At 39.1% G+C, this 25,423-nt stretch overlaps 1 protein-coding gene across 2 annotated transcripts in view; it reads right to left on the bottom strand.

Annotated features, from left to right (window-relative positions):
• Positions 1-25,423, bottom strand: part of CORIN (corin, serine peptidase) — a 194,274-nt gene that overhangs the window by 149,171 nt on the left and 19,680 nt on the right. For both annotated transcript variants that reach the window (XM_075261498.1, XM_075261497.1), the window contains exon 2: positions 13,586-13,730. In XM_075261498.1, coding sequence (XP_075117599.1) covers positions 13,586-13,730 — 145 coding nt within the window. The remainder of the gene's footprint in view (positions 1-13,585; positions 13,731-25,423) is intronic.

Consider the following 25,423-nt stretch of genomic DNA (forward strand, 5'->3'; position numbering starts at 1 on the left):
TGACTATACTATTTATAAGGCTTTATGTCAGTAATATTTATTTACATTGGAATGTTCAAGCCAATATAATCAGATATTAGGTCATTTAGGATACAGAGGTTAGTGATAATCGGCTGGGGTCCCACGTAGCAAAAACCACAAAACTTTACAGTCCCTGCAAAATGGATGGGATTCTAGCTAGAATCCCATCCACACATTGCAGAGCAATACACGCAGTGGAAATGCTATGATTACCAAAACCGTCACAGCAGACTCTACCTGCTCAGGAGGCTGAGGGTCTTCGGAGTCCAGGGGACACTTCTTAGGGCCTTCTTCAACTCTGTGGTTGCTTCAGCCATCTTTTTCGGTGTGGCCTGCTGGGGGAGCAGTATATCAACCAGGGACTGAAATAGACTTGACAGGCTGATCAGAAGGGCCAGTTCTGTCCTGGGGAGCCCCTTGGACCCAGTACAGGTGGTGGGTGACAGAAGGATACTGTCTGTGGTGACCTCCATGTGGGAGAACAAATCCCACCCCATGTATGAGACCTTGATGGGACTTGGCAGCAATGTAAGTGACCGTCTGCTTCACCCCAAGTGTGAGAAGGAGCTATCGCAAGTCCTTCCTTCCAACCGCGACCAGGCTGTATAATCTACATCAGACCAAGCGAAGATCACTCCGCACAGAGAACTAATGATTATGACTATGAAGTCTTCCTTCTTTCTCTTCCATTTTTTCCTTAGCTGCTATGGACTCCTAGTATATCTTCTCTTCTCAGCATATGTGTGCCTACGTCTGTAATATATTACTGTGTATTATCCTCTATCTGTATTACTATGCTGCCGTAACATGCTGAAATTTCCCCAATGTGGGACTATTAAAGGATTATCTTATCTTATCTCTTATCTTATGTCAATTATACCTATGGAAACACCAGTGGTTTCCCTATAGGTATAATGGAAGCAGAAAGTCCATAGAGGAAAACATAGAGGAGTTTCTGTGAAAAGCGATGCAGGACAAACCTTGCGTAGAAAAATTTTATTCTAAGAATTTGTTGTAATACGTCTTTCCAAAGCAAAACCAAGTTGAGCATAAAATGTACTGTGCATTGTGAAAGACAAAAAATAAAGTATTTGGTATTTTTTCTTGCAATCTTTGTTTCTTTAAAGTTTTGTATTCACTTCCATCCTAAAATGAAATAGACAAGACACCATGCAAAATAAAAGATGCATAAGAGATAAAGCGGTTTAATGAGACGTACATGGTCTGCATTTTTATAAGTAAGTTAAAATATTCCATTGGTTTCAATTACATTGTTTTTCTTTGTAGGCAAATCTGGAACTGGTTTTACCCAGGTTTAAAAGAGTTTCATTCTTTCCTATGAACTGTCTGTTTGAAGAACTTGATGACCATCACCAGGACCCTGCACTAAAATAGTCCAGGTCGAGCAGATGGGAATCACATCTGAATGGGATAAAGGAAGGATAAATTACACAAACAACAAAATACAGACCTTAGAAAGAGGCAGCAAACTGCACAAAGGTGTATACAAAGAGGAAATATCTTTCACATGATGTCAAAAAGATTTCTAGAGCTTTAAAGGGTTTGATGTACCAATATGGTTGAGTTCTGTAAGGTTTACTAAGCATCTGCTTTATTTTAATGGCTTTGCATTGTGTCTTGATTCCCGGATACAGCCACATGTGGTACGGGACGTTGTTGGAATGGGGGTAACAGAAATCACAGTTACTTGGTTTTGGAGAGTGCAAAATTTTTAAGGATGTGAAATATTGAACACTCGCATGGTTGAATCCTTTTTTTAACCATATACCAGTACCCTGTCCTACCATACGGGGCAGGGGAATTGCGGTTTTGACCGCATTCATCCACCACCGTTGTGAATTTTCCTCCTCCTGATGAATTAACCCGAGATAGGGTTAGGGAAACGCGTTGAGGAGCGTTATGTATTAGAGCAGGATAGGCTTAGTCATTCCCTATCATGGGTGGTCTGACTGGGACATTTATATGCCCGCAGTCCCTGTCAATCCTGCTTATATGTCAGAGCTGATATCTATAGACTTCTGGCATGTATATCATCCCCTTGTTAGTACATAAGGGGTTACTGGTAGTGTGTCAGTAGGACAGTGGAATGTTTATATCCTAGTTGCCTTTATCTATAGGCGTATCACTTATCATTCTGTCCTTCACACAAATTGCTATTTTTGGACTACTATTTTAAATCTATTTTATTTTAATTGCATTGAATAAAAGTTATATTTTACTAGTTACTCCCTCAGTGAACCCTTTTTTTAACCAAGAGCAAAGAAAGTCCCAATTCCTTCCATATTCCCAGTATTTCCAATATCCATTTCTACTGATGAAAAGAAGTTTGCTTGTGCTACCTCCAGATTGGAGTCGTTTGAACAAAAATAGTTGAAATATATGATATAATATACTAGAGTACTGTGCACAATTTGGGGTTTTGTGCCCAAGAAGGCTGAACTAGAGAGAGTACAGAGGAGGACGACCAAGATAACTACGGGAATGGGTGGATTTTGGACAGATTAAAAAAACTGTGGGTTATGGAGTTTAAGAAAGGTCGCTATAGGGAGATCTATTGCAATGTACATATATATGAAGGGACAGTACAAAGCTTGATTCTGTACTTTAAAGCAGCAAGGATACAGAAATTAAATGAAAAATATTAAACATGATGGAAATTACATTTTTGGAGATGAAACGTTGATCCAGGGTTTTATGTTGACTGTTGGATTTGGGTTGGGAAGAATTTTTTCCCCACAATATGGGGCAACTGGAATCAGTCAGGGTTTTTTTTTTCCTTTCTCTAGATCAACATTGTAGGGTTATAGATTAGAATTGATGGATCTGTGTCTTCTTCCAACCTCATCTACTATGTCACTATTATTAGTAGTACTGTGAAGGTTATAATCATGTCATGTATGAAAAACATTGCTATCCTTAAAAGCTGAATGCTAGATATAGTTGCTTATGCTTGAAACTGGTATAATGTTATATGATAAGATGGTGCCTGTATCCAGGATGGGTGCAAAAAAAAAAAAAAACAAATGCTTAGCTTGCTGCCAGAAGACAGCTCCCCAAGGTTACCACGCAGGACTGGGAGCAGCTGGCTATATATATGGCACTGCTTAAACTTTTTTTTGTTGCATTGAGATGTATCATACCAATCAGAAATGAATATGCAAATTTAGGTTGTTGTTATCTCTCTTATGTCTCTGCTACTATTTAACCCCTGTGGTCTCAAATAAAAGTGCATCAGCATACATTGCTTAGCTGAGAGAGGAATGAATGCCAACGTACAGAGTGGTGTGACTTCTTCACCGCCTGGCACTCAGCCTAATCAATTAGGACGACAGCAGTTACCCGAGATAATTGGTCGATTAGTCAGAAACACGGCTTTGACCTTCTCAGTAGAAACAAATTAATTTAATCTGAAAACAGAAACAATGAGTAAAGTCCTATCATGTCTTGTGATATGTCAGCTTTAGTAAATCCTAGCACAGATGTCTTTTCTCAACTTTCTGTTGGCTGGACATCTCCAGATATAAGATGATAAGCTTTTCAAGATAGTCTTGTTGTTGGCTGAGTTGCGAATTGTAGACTCTCTAAAGTTTTGTTAGTAAGTCACAATATTGTACTTTATACTGTCATGACAAATTAGAATCCTTAACCAAAGTAAAGGCTGAATACATCTATAAACCCAATTGAAATAACCATTCTGGAGCATCTTTTCTCATATCTCTTTATTGTGCCGATTCTCTGTTATTCCTTCTCGAAGATTATGAATAAATTGACAACTGGGCGTTACCATTTACCAAAACCCTACACAGTCTGACCCTGTCACTGACTAGACAATGTCAGATTCTGTAGGGACACGCCCTCAATTTGTAACACCCGTTTATCAATTTATTCAGACATTTCTAGGAATAATAACAGAAGAAAGATACAAAGTTCTTAGAAAAGATGCCCCAAAGTTGTTATATTATGGATGACACAACAGACATATCAGGAGAGGTGACAGGTTCACGACAACACTAAAACAAAAATCCAACCTACCTTACTTTTTAGTAGAGATAATCTAAGCCGATTTATGAAAATCTATAAAAATTTGCTACAATTCTGACATTTATTATAGAATTGAATTAATAGTTTCCTATTCAAAGTATGGTATAGAAATATCCTCAGCATACGTTTTTAACTACCGTATATACTCGAGTATAAGCCGAATCTTTCAGCACAGTTTTTGTGCTGAAAAAGCCCTCCTTGGCTTATACTCGAGTCAGCAAAAAAAAAAATTTTTTATTTTTTTTATTAGGAGGGATGGGGGGGGGGGTCTATGACCAGCCGCAATATCAATTATACTTGAGTCAATACGTTTTCCCAGTTTTTTGTGGTAAAATTAGGGGCCTCGGCTTATATTCGGGTCGGCTTTTACTCGAGTATATACGGTATATATAGTGTTTTCATCGTCAGTATAGAAATGGTAGTTTCCATAACAGCATGGACTTGTGGGCAAATCATTATTTCTATGGCAAGATTAACAATGAAATTATACAGTTGTATAGTCGATCGTACTAAATACAAAAGTTGTATACTGGGGCAGAGAAATTAGGAAGAGTCTACATAAACATCTACAAAAATAGAAGTCAAGTAATGGTCTAGTCATGAAAACCCTGACTTGAATTTCACGCTTCACGAAATTCCAAAAAATGTAATAAAATAAGTCACCTTTGCCCCACATGACTTGGTCATACATAAATAGAGCTGGATCAGTCTACAAGAACAGAGAGAGTGTGAGATTCTACAGATGTTACAGTGCAAGTGGCAGGAACAGGATAAGGGGCATCAAAGATAACCCAAGCAGGGATACGTTATATTGGATATCACAATGGTGTGATTGACAAATGCCATGTCTGAAGGTCATGTACTATATGTACAGATCCCATCAACAGCAGTAAAGATATTCTGCAAGGATTGCATTTGTATAATAGACAGGTCTATATCACTCAATACCGAGTATAGCAATGAGATGATAAACCGATAAGACAAATTGATATTTTACTACACTTTATTTTATATATTACCTTTTGTCCCATTTTCTAGCTACTACTGCCGTTCTGACTGCAGCTATTACAGCCAGATATCCTAGAAGAAGGCACAGCCGTTTTTTTACCGTCCCTACACAGTCTGACCGTCCCTTAGTGCTCACTGAGCATTGTGTACATGGCTATGGAGCTGCTGTGATTCAGCTTCCCTTCCAGCCTGGCCAATGTGATATACCAGGGGCTTAGAACTACGTGAACTGCTGGGTCCTAAGAACTTAGATCAAGTTTTCAGTGAATTTTAGAAAGTTGCATTCTTCATTTAACTGGGGCTAATGTATCAGTCCCAGATACAGGGAAAATTGGCAAAAAAAAAGTACAGTTAAAATGTCCTTCAATAGTCTTTCTAGTGTATAAAAAAAAAAAAAAAAAAAAACACAAAAATAAATTAACATTAGAAAAAAATAGCCCCACCATTGGCAATACATTTACATAAAAATCACCATAACAAAGATGGAATTTTTTTTTAGAAATTCTATTTAGTAACACTATTTAAAAATGAAAAAAAAACATATGAAGGATATGAAAAACAACTTCCTTTTTTTTTTTTTTTTCTTGGATATTAAGAATGATTGAATAAATAAATAAATACATACATAAATAAAAATAGTGCTTATTTTAAAAAAAAAGGTATAAAAATTATCTGAATAACCCAAATGAGAGAAATGTTATAGCCCTCCATATTACATTTACAAAAACAAAAAATATGCCTAGCTTGAGAACAGGAAAAAATTAACCTTTAAAATCCTCTAACCGTTGGAGTGGTATATGCAACTAGTGTAGTATATGCACTGGGGTGGAGTATACACTGGAGTTGTACATGCACTAGGGTGGAATATACACTGGAATAGTATATGCACTGGGGTAATATATACTCTGGAGTAGTATATGCACTAGGGTGGTATATACTCTGGAGTGGTATATGAACTGGGGTGGTATATACTCTGGAGTGGTATATGAACTGGGGTGGTATATACTCTGGAGTGGTATATGCACTGGGGTGGTATATACTCTGGAGTAGTATATGCACTAGGGTGGTATATACTCTGGAGTAGTATATGCACTAGGGTGGTATATACTCTGGAGTAGTATATTCACTGGGGTGGTATATAATCTGGAGTAGTATATGCACTGGGGTGGTATATACTCTGGAGTAGTATATTCACTGGGGTGGTATATAATCTGGAGTAGTATATGCACTGGGGTGGTGTATACTCTGGAGTGGTATATGCACTGTGATAATATATACTCTGGAGTGGTATATGCACTGGAGTGATATATACTCCGTAGTGGTACATGCACTGGGGTGATATATACTCTGGAGTGGTATATGCACTGGAGTGGTATATATTCTGGAGCGGTATATGCACTGGGGTGGTATATACTCTGGAGTAGTATATGCACTGGGTTGGTATATACTCTGGAGTGGTACATGCACTGGGGTGGTATATACTCTGTAGTGGTATATGCACTGGGGTGGTATATACTCTGGAGTAGTATATGCACTGGGGTGGTGTATACTCTGGAGAGGTATATGCACTGTGGTAATATATACTCTGGAGTGGTATATGCACTGGGGTGATATATACTCTGGAGTGGTACATGCACTGGGGTGGTATATACTCTGGAATAGTATATGCACTGGGGTAATATATACTACCGTCTACTACCAAAGACTCTTTGCCCACATCCCAGACTTCATATCTGCAGACGAGAAGAGGAAACTCTACATCCTACTGGGAGAAGAAGAGGCCACTGTGGAGATCGCTGCCCAATACGTGTCCAGCTGTCACCAAATAAGAGGAAGATGAGACTCCACGGACTGTTATATTTATCCCAATACACCCGCCCCACTTCCACCCCACCCCACCTCCCCTCATATAGCAGTCACCAACGAAGAGGAAGATGAGACTCCACGGACTGTTATACCCCAAACCAACCGCCCCGCCCCACCCCACCTCCCCATATAACGGTCACCAACGAAGAGGAAGATGAGACTCCATGGACTGTTATACCCCAAACCACCCACCCCACCCCCACCACTCACCCATCTGAGTCCAACTCCCCCCCCCACACTTTACTAGCTTTGGCAATGCCAAATATCTATTCGGACGTGCCAATAAAGCTTTTTTGATTTGATTTGATATACTCTGGAGTAGTATATGCACTGGGGTGATATATACTCTGGAGTGGTACATGCACTGGGGTGGTATATACTCTCGAGTGGTATATGCACTGGGGTGGTATATACTCTCAAGTGGTACATGCACTGGGGTGGTATATACTCTGGAGTGGTACATGCACTGGGGTGGTATATACTCTCGAGTGGTATATGCACTGGGGTGGTATATACTCTCGAGTGGTACATGCGCTGGGGTGGTATATACTCTCGAGTGGTACATGCACTGGGGTGGTATATACTCTTGAGTGGTATATGCACTGGGGTGGTATATACTCTGGAGTAGTATATGCACTGGGGTGGTATATACTCTGGAGTAGTGTATGCACTGGGGTAATATATACTCTGGAGTAGTATATGCACTGGGGTGATATATACTCTGGAGTAGTGTATGCACTGGGGTAATATATACTCTGGAGTAGTGTATGCACTGGGGTAATATATACTCTGGAGTAGTATATGCACTGGGGTGGTATATACTCTGGAGTAGTGTATGCACTGGGGTAATATATACTCTGGAGTAGTGTATGCACTGGGGTAATATATACTCTGGAGTAGTATATGCACTGGGGTGATATATACTCTGGAGTAGTGTATGCACTGGGGTGATATATACTCTGGAGTAGTGTATGCACTGGGGTAATATATACTCTGGAGTAGTATATGCACTGGGGTGGTATATACTCTGGAATGGTACATGCACTGGGGTGGTATATACTCTGTAGTGGTACATGCACTGGGGTGGTATATACTCTGTAGTGGTACATGTACTGGGGTGGTATATACTCTGTAGTGGTACATGCACTGGGGTGGTATATACTCTGGAGTGGTATATCTACTGGGGTGATATATACTCTGGAGTAGTATATGCACTGGGGTGATATATACTCTGGAGTAGTATATGCACTGGGGTGATATATACTCTGGAGTAGTATATGCACTGGGGTGGTATATACTCTGTAGTGGTATATACAATGGAGTAGTTTATACTAGGACTGCACAATTAATCAAAAAGAATCAAAGTTAAACCAAAATTCATTTCATGGCACAGCATATTGCATGGTATATAAAAGGGGGAATAGCCTAAATATAACTATTTATTAATGCACCACTCACCACCAAACACAGTGCTGGATACAGGGGAGCGGCTCTGTGGAGGTATATAACACTATAGTGGTTAGAGGGTGTGATACGTCCTCTATAACAAAGACTGGGATCTCTCAGTAATTGATTTCAGGCCTCCGTGCAGCAGTGTCGATGTGCTGATACAGCTATTCAGTACAATTGTACCTTCATCTCGCCTACTTACCCTACACTAATTCCATCAAAAACTAGAGATCTGATTCTTATTAGCCAGATTCTAATTCTCTGGTGGAAGACAGCCTGTGGGATTCTTTTTAATCCTTGGCAGCAAACGCAAATTTTCCTGTTAGGACTGTCATAGTTTCAATGGATATCCAGAAGGGAAAAAAATAGACTTAAAACAAACCAAATGTCTCAAGGACACAAGCCGCAAGGTCACATGGTGCTCCTGACACAAAACCTCACATTAACATTGTTACTTAATGTTACTGAAATTATATGCTGTTTTTGAAAAACTTTAATAAAAAAAATGCATAGGCCTTACTGTTATGGTCAAGCATAGCACCCATCTTACCATTCATGACCCCAGTAAGTACCATGACCACACTCAGTCTTGTGGTTTCTAAGAACTGTGCTTCCATTTCTTTGTAGATTGCTGTTTTTGTTACCAGCCTTATCTCAAATAAACTGTGACTGTAACCAGGGGTGAACATAGCCTTTTTGCCGCCTGAGGCGGACGACAAACCCCCCCCCCCCCTGCCTGAGGCGGATGACAGAAAGCCCTCCCCCCCCCAATCCCAACTCCCACCACCACCCGCCCCCCACGGCAAAAAGGCTAGGTTCACCCCTGACTACACAGCATGTAGTCCAAAAATTGTTTCAATTTTTGGACCCCACGCTGTGTAGTGATTAACCCCCTCCCCCCACTGGTGTCAGCGCCGCACCTCTGTCCGGTCCTCTGTCCAGTCTTAAGAGTGCCCCACCGCGTAGGACGCCGACACACGTCAGGTGCGGGCCTGATTACGTGGCCCCATCACCCGGCATGTGGGAAGGAGGAGGCGGAGCGGAGGGGGCGGCGTTAGCAGGCAGAGAGCAGGCAGGGAGAGGACCTGCTCTCTGCTAAGTGTGAGGGGCGGCTGCTGGAGCAGCGCTGCTAATAGGTAAGTTAAAGCAGCGCTGCGTCCACAGGGCCACCCCAATCCACCGCTTGCTTCCCGTGCCGGGCTGCCGAGACGGTGACGCTAAGCCAGTCCAGGACAGCTCGTCCTGGACTGGCTTAGGTAAGTAAAAATGCCGCCCCCCCCCCCCCCCTGGGCCCCGGCATAGCGCTGCCTGAAGCGGTCGCTTCAAGTCACCTCATGAGAGGTGCGGCGCTGACTGTAACGCCTCTGCCTGTTCAGGTCTCTGCGTCACCCTCCACTCGCACGCTGCGGTGCAGGAGGCGAGTTCAGTTTGATTCTTTGCATAGTGTTTTTTGTTGCACTGTGTGAACACTGCTCTATCTGTGTAATTGAATTTCCACCACACCGATCTCCTGCTCCTTGTTTCTCTCTGTTCATCAAATGGTTAATTCTAGTCTTGCCTTTGTGATTGACAGTCTGTCTTCCAATGAAGCCTAGAGCAGGTATTTGGCTTCCTATATACAGGCCATCAGCCCATACAGGTTTGTTGCCTATCGTGACTCTGTCCTTAGACTTTGTCCCTGCTAAGCTCCTCTTTCTGCTACTATTGTATTACTGACCTCTGACACTTGGCTTCCCTTGTGACTATTCTCTTGGATTTTGATTCTGTACTGTGTTGCTTGACGGTTACTGGACCCTTGGCTAGCTGACCTCCCTTTGTTGTTGTTTGTCTTGTCTTCATTCTGTGTTGTCACATATATAGGAAGAGCCCATCGACCAGTTGTCCCCTGCCGCCTAGGGCAGTGAGATAAGCAGATAGGGGCAGTGGTGGGTTCAGCTTAGGGCTCACTGTCCCCAAGGGTTCACCAGCAGCTACTGGGGAATTGCTCCTATTGCAATTCCCTTAGAGTTAGTTCTTACACCATTCAGTATCATGTCCTGAGACCTCTATCCTGCATTCACCATCAAGGGCACTCCAACCCCCAACAAGCTCAGGGACGCCTAGTACAAGGAAGTGCCCTTGGTAATAATACTACCACAATCTTCCATATCGCAAGCTCCTGGTCACTGTACAATTGCGGAGAAGTGCTGGAGGGTTGGTCGAGCCACCATGACCGGCTACCACCTCTATCCTCCCTACATACATCTTTTGAGCTGCTGCACATGCAAGACGTGTAAAGTCGGTGCCAGAATTTTCTATGGCATAAAATTAGAGATCTAGCAATAAATAAATTTTCATTTCCAACTTTCTAGACAGGATTAACTGGATATTGATGTCATTCCATTTATTAAGATGATTAAACCAAAACAGAAGAGAAAACATCTTTTGTAACAATCCAATTGGAGACAAAACCCTGACAAAAATACATAAAGTGATATTGAGGATTTGGAGGCCTCTGTTATTCATCAGGATAGTTCCCATGTTAGTGAGTGAAGTCATGGCGCTCAAACAAAGTAACATAACTCAAACAGAATATCAGTAAAGTCCGTGGAGTCGGGACGCATGCGGTGAAGATGAGGTATCCCACACTGCTAATTGGAAAAAAATGGAGGAAACTGGAGAAAGGCATTATCTAAAAAGACTGAATACACAGCCAGGAACCTGCGGAGTCAAATGAAAATCTCTCCTTGACTAATTCAATGGAATGATAGAGTAATTCAATTACAGTGGAACATATAGCCGCATTATCACAAGGCGTGCTAATAAATTCTCACTGTAAGCACCAGGCATGTCACCAGCACCGGGTGTACAGGAAGATACTACAGCACTTACAACAATTTGCACATTGTTCACTTAGAGCAACAACGGATACAGAGTCAGCCCTAAATCATAACCAATGACATAAATCCAATGTAATTTTCAGCATGTATTTGACTTTACTGACCAAGATTTTGATAATTTAAACCTGATATTTGAGAAAGACAAGTCCGCTTTAAAGCCACGTCCAGATTATGACTCACGTAGTTGACTGCAGAAACACATAATATTAAGGCAAATCCTATATTCCCCATCTAGGCATTCAGCCATCTAATATTGCGATTTGTAATAGTGCATTTTTATCCAAGCAGATGTTTGCGTCATCCAACAACTTTGCTCTTCCCACTGGTTTCATATATACATGTTGGCATATATACAAACAGTATTTGCCTACAGGTTGCATAGAGAGATTGATAAATTCCCCCATTATGTCAAATTATGAGCAGAGGAAAAAGGAATTGTGCAAAAATTCTAGAATACAGTATGCTTACTTGTAAGCTAAATTAAAGCTAAATAATTCAATAAAAATTGTAAAAAATTATTAAAAAGTTTAAAGTAAAAATATTAAAATGTAAACAAAAATACAGTCATATTAGATGCCGTATCCCCATCAAATAGCTTAATTAAAATTAATTAAGTTTATTGTAAATTTATGTAAAAAGTACTTGCACATTTCACTAAAAAAAATATATCATTCACCTTTTTATAGGGTGGGCCATACGTATGGATACACCCAAGGTCTTGCGGTATTGCTCTCAGTTTGTCAAGAACGGGAGAAGAGAATCGCGTTGACAATTCAACACAATGGGCAGCACTTTGAGCACATCTTTTAGTGGGTTACTGTCGTTGCTCCATGTCACAAATGTGTCAATAACTCGATAATGAATAAAGCTATGTTAAAAATGAGCACAACATTGTTTTTCTTGTGCAATTTTCCATGTGTTTGATATGTCACATGACCCCCTTCCCATTGAAAAAAGTAAAGCTGAATCCAAAATGGTGGTTTGGAGATGGCCACCATGGGTGTCACTCGGCCTCAAATGTCCCCCCCCCTTCCATGTACTAATATGCCACAAACGGCAAGGTGATATCAGCAACCACTTCCATTTTATTTGGGTGTATCCTTACTTATGGCATACCCTGTATGTCAGCATGTATTTGAGTTTACTGACCAACATTTTGCCGATAATTTAAACCTGATATTTGAGAAGGACAAGTCCGCTTTAAAGCCATGTCCAGATTATGACTCCCATAGTTGACTGCAGAAACAAATAATATTAAGGCAAATCCTATATTTCCAATCTAGGCATTCAGCCATCTAATATTGCGATTTGTAATAGTGCATTTGTATCCAAGCAGATGTTTGCGTCATCCAACAACTTTGTTCTGCCCACAAAACAGGTGAACCACACACATAAAAGGTAAAAAGATACACAACAAAAATATTATAGCTCTCAAAATGCCCCAAATGTGTCTAAAAATGCTCATTTAGTGCAAGTTACCACAAATCTTACACTTTACCAAAGACATTTTGGGAAAAATTACACAGGTGGGAGGACAGATATTACTAACCTGAATGAATTCTATTTTGAAAGCTAGAATTCATACTGTGCATTCCCAACTACATTTGCTGGAAATTTGTTCCAAGCCTCAACTATTCTTTCAGCGAAATTATATTTCCCTCCTGAACCTTATTTATACCTCTAATATATTTAAAGGCTTCCACCATAATCCCCTTACCCTTCTTTCCTCAAGGCGATATACATTACGGTCTTTAACCCTCCCTGATACTTGTTTTATGCTTCAGACCACCCACCCTTTTTGTAGCCACCTTCTGCACCCAGTCTATTTTATCTATGCCTTTTTTGTAAGTAGGGTCCCCAGAACTGGACACAGTATTCCAGATGTGGTCTCATCAACACTGGATCGTAATATCCTTCTTCCTACTGGCCATATCTCTAGCGACACAGTCAAACATCCTCCTTGCTTTCTCTACTACCTGAATGGACTGTGCACTCATTTTGAGGCTGTCTGATATCAGGACCACTAGGTCTTTCTCTTTTGAAGTCTTGGAAATTTACAAGAACAGTAGGACTTTCGGCTTACCTGGAAATTTCAACATGGCATAATTCAATACAATATAAAAAAAATCCTGAAAACTGTATTTTGACTATTCAAATGTGAGTCCAGACATAGATGGCTTATCTATATCCGGTGCAGAGGAAGTAGTCGAACCTGGGCTCAAGAATCCCTTCACCAAAGAAGAGGATTGGGACCAGTATTGGAACCGGGAGTTAACAAGGAAGCACGCTACTGTACTTACCTACAAAACTGAGCAGAATGACCAGCAGCAGTATAAGAGCACAAATACATGGAATCAGAATGAGCAGCAAAATCCGTAGGTACTTGGCAGATGCCAGCTTTTGAGAACAACCATCCCCCATATTATCTTCATCTGCTCCGAAGACCTAAAGAAGAAACACAGCTCAGTGTTATACAGTTTTCCGAGTGCCAAGAATCATCTTACCAGATGCTATCTGCTAATTAGTAATTAATTCATTAATAATTCTACGCACTCACAAATATGTAACAACAAAATAAGCTCAAAGTCTCCATTAGGACAAGTGTTATGGACTAAGTTCAGTGTAGAACACATTTTCTGGTATTCATTTATCTGCAAGCCAAATAGAAATGAACGCGTCATAAAAATCATTATCTGATGGTGGAGTTCACATAGGGATAGTTCACATAGTTCACAGCTTAATTCAAAGGACATAATACACTGAGTATTATTTAAGAAATCCAGCCACTACATGATGTAGCCCCTTAGTGGGACAAAAACTGTATAGAAATTAAACTACATTTGTACAAATTCTTAAAGATAAAGGAAAAAGGAACAAAACTTTCTTTATTCCTATCCAAAATGTCAAAAAAGTCACAAAAATATATATAGAATGATAACCATAATTGTTACATGCCTTAGAAATAAAATTCCAAAATAGCTGTTTTCGTAACTCAACCTCATGAAACAATAAAATAAATTAAAAGTGATCAAAGAGTGATTTGATAGGAAAATATCAATTCATTGCACGAGAAATAAACCTCAAAGTCTTTTTTTTATTATCATGCAGAACAGCAAACCAAAAAAACCTTTATCGATTCTTACCCTAAAAAGTTTTAAAAAAATGTATTCCAATATACCGTGTATACTCGAGTATAAGCCGAGTTTTTCAGCACAGTTTTTGTGCTGAAAAAGCTCTTCTCGGCTTATACTCGAGTCAAACAAAAAAAAAAATTTTTATTTTTTATTTTTTTTGGGGGGGGGGAGGGTCTAAGGCCAGCCGCAATAGTAATGTATAGAATCTCCCATAAAGCAGTAAAAAAAAAAAAAAAAGAAGCTTAAAAAAATATAATAAAAGAATAAAATGAATAAAAGTTGTAAATCCCTCCTTTCCCTAGAATACAAATAACAGTAGAAAATGACTGTGAAACACAAACACATTAGGTATCCTGTGTCCTGTGTCTACTGAATATAGGGGATCTGCAGTGGTCTTGTTCCGTCAGGAAGGGGTTAATAGGAGCACTGCAGATCCCCTATATTCATCCAGGCTGAGTTCAAAGTGGGGGGGAAAAAACCCAGTCCTCAAGCTCAGAGAAGGGGCAGACAGACAACCCAAACACCCCCTCCCCTTCCCCAGCAACTACTGCACCCAAAAACTCTGACCATTTTAATTTTTGAAATTTTCCAGTAGCTGCTGCATTTCCCCCCCCTCGGCTTATACTCGAGTCAATAAGTTTTCCCAGTTCTTTGTGGTAAAATTAGGGGCCACGGCTTATATTCGGGTCGGCTTATACTCGACTATATGCGGTATGTATATATATTTTTTAATCAAATTTTATTGAACATTTTTGTAAGATTATACAGAACAGAGATAAGTCGTAAGTAATTTTCAGATTATACTCAAGTATATACGGTATTATTTGCACAAAAAATTGGTGTAAATCTTTTCAAATTTTTTTTTCTTATGAAAAATTATAATGAATTTATACAAAAAACCTGTGCAAAAAAATTTAAACCCAAATAAGGCCCTCCACAAATGCAAAAAAAATCTCTACATCCTGGCCAAAAAGGCCAAATCCTTATGGGTTAAAGATCTTTTTGCTTTTCTAACATATCTATGTTAATAAATAAATACGGGACTGAAGATAAACCTATCAAATTACGTAGACTTAGATACTTACAAATATTTCTAATTTTCTAAGTATTCCTTAGAAGACAAAGCCTTTATCTAGAAAAATAATGGTTTATAGGGAGACGCTTAACAGTTGGAAAACATGAACGTTTGTTGACAAATGCGGCGGCTATTTTAGGCCGCATTAACAATTATTTACATAGCTGGTAACTGATAGCTCTATCTACTGCACTTGAAGCCCATAACAGATCTATTTATACTTGGGGAACACCATCTATTACTGATGGAATGGTGTGAGACTATAAAAGTTATGTGGATGAGCACTGCTCTTCGCTGGGAAGCGAGCGGAAGTTGGGAAATGCTTATTTGGACAGTCATAAATAGATCCTCTGGCCTTACTGTAAATACAACTTGGTAGGATCTCTTTCACAACTCAATCAAACTCGTGTGTTGTGTAGATGTAATACATATATGTTTCACTTAGAAAGGAAACATATATACCCATACCATGCCGTCACTCTGCTTTACAGCTAAACTTTAAGTATAATCATTTACGACCCCAATTTCCAAAAAGTTGGGATGCTGTAGAAAATATTTAAAAAAAAACAAGAACGCAATGATTCAGAAACCTCAGATGACCATATTTTATTTGCAATAGAACACAGAATACATCAGAAGTTAATAATTAGACGTTTAATTTTAAAAAAAGAAATAATTTAGAAATTGATGGCAGTAAAACATCTGAAAAAGTTTGGTAAAAAAGCTGGAAAAATAAGTGGTACGAAGGAAAAACAGGTGTAGGTTCAATTTTCAAGCAAGTCACATGACCATACATTTTTAAAAAAAGCGTGTTAGAGTCTCTTAGAAGCAAAGAAGGTTAGAGGTTCACCAATTTCAGAAAAACGTTCCTCAATGTAAAATTGCAAAGTCTTTGAATATCTCACCATTTATTATCAAAATATTTACAATCTGGAGAATTCTGAGAATCTTGAGAAATCCAGATTCTCAGAATCTGGAGAAAGGCACAAGGTCAATATCGGCTGCTTGAGATCTACAGGCCATCAGACAATACTGCATTAAAAATCGCATGAATCGGTAATGTAGATCACTCCATGGGCTCAGGAAAACTTCCAGAAATCATTGTCTGTGAACACAGTTTGCAGTACAATCCACAAATACAAGTTAAAGCTGTATTATGCAAAGGAGAAGCCATATGAAAACACATTCCAGAAACGCTGCCATCTTCTCTGGGTATTGGATTGAGGCAAAATGGAAAACTGTTCTGTGTTCAGATGAATAAATATTTGTAATCCTTTATGGAAACCACGGATGCTGTGTCCTGTTGACTCCATAGTTGAAGTTGACCTTTCAGCTTGTTATGAGACAGGTCATACAAGTCAACAGCCTGCATCTCTATATCGGGTGGCATTACTGCCTATGACATGGGCAGCTTACACATCTTGAAAGGCAATGTTGAGCAATATGTAGAGGCTTTAGAACAATATATACTCCCATCCAGACAACATCTCTTTCTTTAAGAGAAGGCCTTGCATATCTCAACAAGACAATGAATGCTTAACCACATACTGCATCTATTGCTGTATGGCTTCACATAAGAAGAGTCCGGTTGCAAACACTTGGCACACATCAGACAAGCATGGGACAACAAATTTTTCTCAAAATTTCATCAATTTGTCTCACTTCCCCGATGTTTACAGAAAAGTAGTAGGGAGGCTACAGAACAGTAGACTTGACCCTGTAACAATTTTATTTATATGTGTTGCTGTCATCAATTTCTAATCGAGTTATTTATTTATTTTACCTTCTCTTTTATGCTCTATTGTGAATAAAATATGTTTCTATGGAATTTCCAATTTATTGCATTCTTGTTAATTTTACATATTACACAGCACCTCAACTTTTTGGGAATTGGGGATATAACATGAAAGGGAAGCATCACCTACAATATACATAATGTATTCATTTAGTTTTAAGTTTGTTTATGGAAAAGTCATTACTTGATTCTGCACCTGACGGAGACAACTGATGGTGGAACAACCACCAGACAGGTTCCCTTTTATATTTCCACTTAGTGCTGTGAGTGTACAAGGTTGGACTTTAGAGAAAACTGTTGCCATGAAGCATGTACTTGGTCTGCAAAATGTTTATCTAGGTGGTAACAAAGTTACCCACATGGAATCCAGGATCTAAGGTTTGCCAGTAGAGCACTACGCTAGGTTCACAACTGTGCCCACTTGGGTTACCCAAAAAAACAGAAACCCAATCCATTTAAAAAGTGGTTGCCTGAGGAACCCTGCGGTCTTCATAAACTGAGCCTTGGTTTACAGTTGTCCTTTTTTGGACCACTTTTGGTAGGAGCTAAACACTGCATGCCAGAAATGCCCACCAAGATGCTCTTACTCAGTCATCTACCCACCACAATTTGACTCCAAACTTACTCAAATCTTTACCCTTGCCCATTTTCCATTTCCAAGTCCATGTACTGAATGCTACCATATGCCTTCTTGCCATTGTCATACGTTTTTACTTAACCTGACAATGGTGTTAATGCTATTACTAATCGTGTATGTTGAGGATGATAAATAAGTTGCACCAAACATCTCACAAAATGTACCGCAACGCAAGTCATTTTTGATGATTTTACACATTTCTAACATGAAACTACTCTGGGGTTTTTTTTAATTAGATTGTACAAATAACGGATAATAGGGGCAACACAGTGACTCAGTGGTTAGCTCTACAGCCTTGCAGCACTGGAGCCCTAGGTTCGAATCCCACCAGGAACAACTCTGTAAGGAGTTTGTATGTTCTCCCCGTGTTTGCGTGGATTTCCTCCAATTCTTCAAAGACACATTGATAGGAAAAAAATAAAAAATGTACATTCTGATCCCTATCACAATCTACATTAAAATAAAAATCGATAATAAATTATTTACACACCAAGACATGGAGAAGGTCAAGCACTGACAGCAATACAGCCCTGAAGTGAAAGCTTGGTCACATCTTACTCTATTGCTCTCGGTGGTGATGAGTCTATGAATAACACGTACTATAAATAGAATTAAAACTGAAAGATATACAACAACACTGTCATGAAAGGAAAAATGCCACAAGCCAGTCCTGGGAACTTCTCACATAACCAGTTAAGCATATTAGTTGTATAAATCTGATAGATCATAAGGAATGATTCATCTCATCATTGGCATCTTTATTTTTATTTTGCTGTTAGCAACGGACCATGTGAAAAGTTTTTAGAAGAGCAAATACAGAGCAATGTATGTAAATGCAGAAACAGGAAACGGGATCTGGAATGGCAATGCCTACTCCGAACCATAGTAAGGCTAGGTAATGCTCTATACGTATTATGGAAGGTACGGTAGGTAAGAGCACTATGGCGATACGAACACTAGAGATGAGTGAACACTGTTCGGATCAGCCGATCCGAACAGCACGCTCCCAAAGAAATGAATGGAAGCACCTGTGACGCCGGCCGCCGGCAAAGTCAGCATCACAGGTGCTTCCATTCATTTCTTTGGGAGCGTGCTGTTCGGATCGGCTGATCCGAACAGTGTTCACTCATCTCTATCGAACACTGGACTGCTCATTTATTTCTCTCTTTCTTTCTGTTCTTCTCGTATTCTTTCTTTTCTCCGTCTCTTTCGTCTTCACTTTCCACATAACAGCGCCTAATGATGATACCGAAATATGCAACAAACTATCCATCTAACTATACAATATATCAGTGATTGTCATATGGCTACTATTACTTGTTTATTCATGTTAGTATTTTGTCTTATTATCTGAGAATTACTTACGACTTATCTCTGTTTTGTAGAATCTTACAAAAATGTTCAATAAAATTTGATTAAAAAAAAATATATATATACCGTATATACTCGAGTATAAGCCGACCCGAATATAAGCCGAGGCCCCTAATTTTACCACAAAAAACTGGGAAAACTTATTGACTCGAGTATAAGCCGAGGGGGGAAATGCAGCAGCTACTGGGAAATTTCAAAAATTAAAATGGGCGGAGTTTTTGGGTGCAGTAGATGCTGGGGAGGGGGAGGGGGTGTTTGGTAGTCTGTCTGCCCCTTCCCTGAGCTTGAGGACTGGTTTTTTTTTTCCCCAACTGGAATTCAGTCTGGTTGAATATAGGGTATCTGCAGTGCTCCTATTAACCCCTTCCTGACGGAACAGGAGCACTGCAGATCCCCTATATTCAGTAGACCGGGCACTGTCAGACACAGGGATATCTAATGTGTTTGTGTTCCACAGTCATTTTCTACTTTTATATGTATTCTAGGGAAAGGAGGCATTTAGAATTTTTTTTTTTTTTAATTATATTTTTTTAAAGCTTTTTTTCCCACAATTTTATGGGAGATTCTGTAAATTTAATTATTTAGAATTTTATGTTAAAGTTGGCAACATTTCTTCAACGCTGACCCTACCCTACACAGGCCCTAATTCTGACTCCAACCCCGCGACTCTTTTTATTTTATTACTTAGATTGGGAGCCCCATATAGGGATCACAATGTACTTTTTTTTTCCTATCTTGATAGAACAGGAGGAAAATCACACAAATACAGGGATAACATACAAACTCCTTACATATATTGTTCCTGGCGGGATTTGAACCCAAGACTCTAGTGCTGCAAGGCTGTAGTGCTAACCACTGAGCCACCATGCTGTCCCTTCCAACTCTGCAACTCTGACTCCACAGCCCAGCAAACAAAACCCTCAGGCATCACCAAACAAGAAGATACAAGCAGGAAGATAGAAGCTTCTTATGAGAACCTGCAACAGATGGCCACTAAAAGGAGGAAAGATTTGGAAGAAACAGTCTATTTATATCAGTTTTATTTAGGGGTCTTAGATGATAGAATATACAACATATTCATGATTAAAAATTTTACACTTTTTAAATTTTCGAAGAAAGCAAACATTCAACGAGCTATATATTCAATTGATTGTACAATATTAAAATTCTATAATATTTAATAACATTATTTTAAAGAAAGAAATGGAACTGGAACCTTTGTACCAACTCAAACTCCAACTTAGATGCCATTCAAAACAGACCCTGACTCTACAATTTCTACACTGACTCCACGTTCCTTGTCCCAACAACAAGGGAAAAGAATTGTACGCTAATGCTAAAATGTATGATTATACTAACTTGTATAGCACCATCATATTCCGCAGCGCTTTACAGATATTGACAGTAACTGTCCTATATAGGTATTACAATCTAAATTCCCTATCAGTATGTCTTTGGAGTGTGGGAGGAAACCCTCGCAAAGACTGGGAAAACATACAAACTTCTTGCAGATGTTGTCCTTGGCAGGATTTGAACCCAGAACACCAGCATTGCAGTGCTAGTTATTGAGCCACCATTCCATCTACTTGCATAGAGATTATTTACCAAGTCCACAATTCACCATCTTCAGTGGTGATCTCTGAAGTAAGGGTAATGGAATTTATCAGTCTGTTAGGCTACATTCACATGATAGGACCCTGTACTTGGCTGTGGATAAAGTACCCGAAGTTAATCCAATAATCCAATTCCACAGATCCTTCATAGTCATGAGTCTATTGAGAGAGCCTTGAACTCACTTGAGATAAGACTTGTTCCATTTTTTCTCAGATTGTTCAAATGGACTTGTAAAATAGCAGTCGCCTGAACAGATCCATTACATGTCTATGGGTCCATGTGCTGTCATGTGAATGAGGCCTCAATGGCGAATGTGGGCAAACCTTATCCTAAATGGTAATAAAAATTAGACCTGGGTTCAGGCAATTCTGTTCCCCTGTCCGCATGAAATATAAGGAGAAAAAAGTCCTGCAAGCAGCACTTTTCTCTCTACATTTTTCGTGTGAAAACCACACGGACCCCATTATAGTCTATGGGGTCTCCCAGATTTCCTAAGGGGTCCACAACATATCATACAGATTTACTTATCCGGAGTTTGACACAATGACTACAGACTAGTATTATTTACAAGCGATGTGGGACTCCTCTAACTAAACTCTATACACTAGATCCTTTACTATAAAGCAAAGAAAGTCATTCCCGCCAGGCCCGAGATTTCATCTATCAACACCAGTTTGTAATTATTTTTCCGCAAGCTATAAAGAGAGAACACTGGATATTTCCACAGTGGGAGATCCAAGATAAACAAAACCGCGGAAGAAGAAGGAACTACTGTGACTAAGGGCAAATTCAAAAAACATGTATATCTGACTGATAAGCTACAAGCCCTCACCCATAACATCCCACTATATGTCAATGAGAACAGCTTTCATCCATTATCTATTCCTCCCAATGTACAAATATCCATAACAGAAAAATCTTGCCTGAAGGATATTCATTACATCACTGTTACCACATCATTCAATATTTCATTTCATGTTTACATAGTGAACTGTCTTTCATAGAAAGATAATACTTAAAGGGATTCTATCATTAAAATCACATTTTTTCTCGATAACCCGTAGGAATAACCTTAAGAAAGGCTATTCTTCTCCTACCTTTAGATGTCTTCTCCACGCCACCGTTTGGTAGAAATCCCGGTTTTCTTCGGTATGTAAATGAGTTCTCTCGCAGCACTGGGGCCGGGCCCCAGCACTCAAACAGCACTGGGGGCGTCCCCAATGCTGCGAGAGAACTCTCCAGTGTCGCCTCTATCTTCTTTTGGAACAACCTCTCCCCGTGTCTTCTTCTGGCACTGGCTTCAAACTTCTGGTGTAAGTGGTCATTTTCATGTGGCCACTTACACAGTAATCTGGGGTAGTGGCCACAAGAAAATGGCCGCGTGCATGTACAGGCCCGATGGCAGAGCCGACAGTGCATGCGTAGAACTTTGACCCCAGTGCCAGAAGAAGCAGGGAGAGGCCGTCCCAGAAGAAGATGGAGGTGTCATTGGAGATTTCTCTCGCAGCATTGATGATGCCTTGCCTCCAGTGCTATTTGAGCGCTGGGGACCGCCCCCAGTGCTGCAAAAGAACTCATTTGCATACCGAAGAAAACCAGGATTTCTAACGAACGGCAGCGCGGAGAAAACATGTAAAGGTAGGAGAATAATAGCCTTTCTTAAGGCTATTCCTACGTGTTAGTCAGAAGAAAAAAAAAAACATTTTAATAATAGGATCCCTTTAATGCTGAATGAAGTCAATGGGAGGCCTTTTTTTCCGCGCTGAATCTGACATGGATTCCACACCAAATTCTGCGCCATTTTCCTCCGTGTGAATGCACCCTTACTATACATATTTAGAACTTAATTTTCAGCAAACCTAGAAATTATAGTTTATATTTTTTACTCAGTCCGGAAACATTAACACAGAAAAAATCCCTTTACGGAGGTAATTTTCCATTTACAAAGCCATACGAGAGCTTAACGTTTGCGGGATAAATAATTGTTCATAATGGTATCATTTAATTTTCTGTACAATATTCTGTGAACCTGGTAAAAAATTCAGAATGGGGTGGAATTGGAAAAAAAAGTGCATTTGTGGGGAATGTCTATTGCTTTGATCACTTTTTTGGGGGGGAACTTTTTTTCCCCATTACAGAGTTCACTGTACAAGTTTTTAAACTTTTTAGAAGTTTGTAAACCGGATATTTTCGGACACAGGATATCTAATGTGTATGTATTTCACAGTAATTTTCTACTTTTATATGTGATCTAGAAAAAGGGGGTTGATTTTAATTTTTAAAATATTTTTTCAGTTTTGTTTTTTTGTAATACTGTATTAAAAAAACAAACAAACAGGGGATCTAATAAATAAATTAACCCCCATGCCACAACCCCACCTCTATCACAGGTTGTAGCTCTCCCCCCCCCCCCCACCTAGTGAGACACAACAATAAGTACAAATGACCGTAGCAGAGAGGGACAACTATATTTTTTTTTTTTAAAATTTATTAAAAAAAGAAACATGAAAAATATGAAAAACAAGACATTTCCCTTCCATTTTTGTTTACATTTTCTCGGATATTAAAATAAAGGGAAAAAAAAAACGCAAAAATTATTTGAATAAGCCAAAGGAAAAAATGTTATTGCCCTCAAAACCACATGTACATAAAAACAATATATATTTAATATCTAGTATAATATTTAGTATGTGTCAATTCAGAATATCATAAATAGTGATGTAAAATTTTGTGACTTTAAATTTTCATCAAAATTCCAAAGCCCAAGTCCCATGCTATGAAAGCTATAGATGATCAAAGACTCTGGGACGCGCAGTTCTACAACAGCTGGATAGCCACAGATGACAGACCACTATAAAGCCCACCAAATGCTTAAATCCAAAGAAAAGATTTGATCCTACAACTTAAGCAATTTTATTGTAGACTCTATGCCATAAGCCCAGAATATCACTGTGGGCCCTATAGTGATATTCATTATTGCTATCCATTACGGTCCAGCTGATATTTCAGATATGTTTATGGAGTCCTGGGCATGTTTTAGAGTATGGAGGTTACAGAGATATTGACTTTCTTGTTACTAATGTGATTTCATTTCTAAGAATGATTATAGAAATATACTCGGTATAACCCAAATTTTTAAGCACAGTTTTTGTGCTGAAAAAAGCCCCCCTCGGGTTATACTCGAGTCAAACAAAAGAAAAATTTTAATTATCTTTCTTTTTTTTTTTTTTTTTTTTTTTTTTGGGGGGGGGTCTATGACCAGCTGCAATAGTAATGTATAGAATCTCCCATATAATAGTGGAATAGTGGAAAAGAAAGAAGCTTTAAAAAATATAATAATATAAAAAATATAAAAAATTAAGAAAATAAAGAAAATAAATAAAAGTTCTAAATCCCTCCTTTCCCTATAATACAAAAAGTAGGAAATGACTATGAAACACAAACACATTAGGTATCCCTGTGTCTGACAGTGCACAGTCTACTGAATATAGGGGATCTGCAGTGCTCCTGTTCCGTCAGGAAGGGGTTAATAGGAGCACTGCAGATCCCCTATATTCAGCCAGGCTGAATTCCAAGTGGGGGAAAAAAAAACCTCAGTCCTCAAGCTCAGGGAAGGGGCAGACACACAACCAAAACACCCCCTCCCCTTCCCCAGCATCTGCTGCACCCAAAAACCATTTTAATTTTTGAAATTTTCCAGTAGCTGCTGCATTTCCCCCCCTCGGCTTATACTCGAGTCACTAAGTTTTCCCAGTTTTTTGTGGTAAAATTAGGGGCCACGGCTTATATTCGGGCCGGCTTATACTCGAGTATATATGGTATGTTTTCTCAGCAAGATCGTCCACACTGGATGTTCATCCATTTCCATCTGTTTTCATTAGTTTTTTAGCATTGTTTTGTGTAAAATTGACCAGTTAAACGAATGATCAAAATGCAATGTGAATGGTCCAAAATTCCACTGTTTTGTATTCATTAACAATAAGATTTTATAATACTCTGGCTATTACCTATGCTGCGGCAGCTATAGTGTCATATATATATATATATATATATATATATATATATATATATATATATATATATATACTGCAGGTGCTTGAGTGATTGGGCAGTCAATCAGAGACAGCTTGGAACTTTGGAGAGAAAACAGAAGACTTCTGTCCTCTCTGTACTTACATATACAGCTTTCTATGAGCACTGTGTATGGAGAAAATGGTGTGGGGAAGAACCGTAAAAAATTAAAAATTAAAATGAATACAGTATTAATTAAATTAAAGAAACAGGCACACAAAATAAAAAAAAACTAAAAATAAACAGTGTTGCCTAGCAAAATTTGTAGTAAAGTTTGCCCTGACCTAAACCCCTAAAATAGACTTTTTGTATATCAAAAATAATGGTATACTATGAGGAACAAAAATCAAGAATCTATTGTAGGCCCATATAGTGAGCCGCAGCCATAAAGCACTGCGGAAAAGACAGCGACGGAAACTTATTTTATCTGCAGCATTTTTC

Source organism: Leptodactylus fuscus, chromosome 1 (assembly GCF_031893055.1).
Source record: "Leptodactylus fuscus isolate aLepFus1 chromosome 1, aLepFus1.hap2, whole genome shotgun sequence".
NCBI lineage: Eukaryota > Metazoa > Chordata > Amphibia > Anura > Leptodactylidae > Leptodactylus > Leptodactylus fuscus.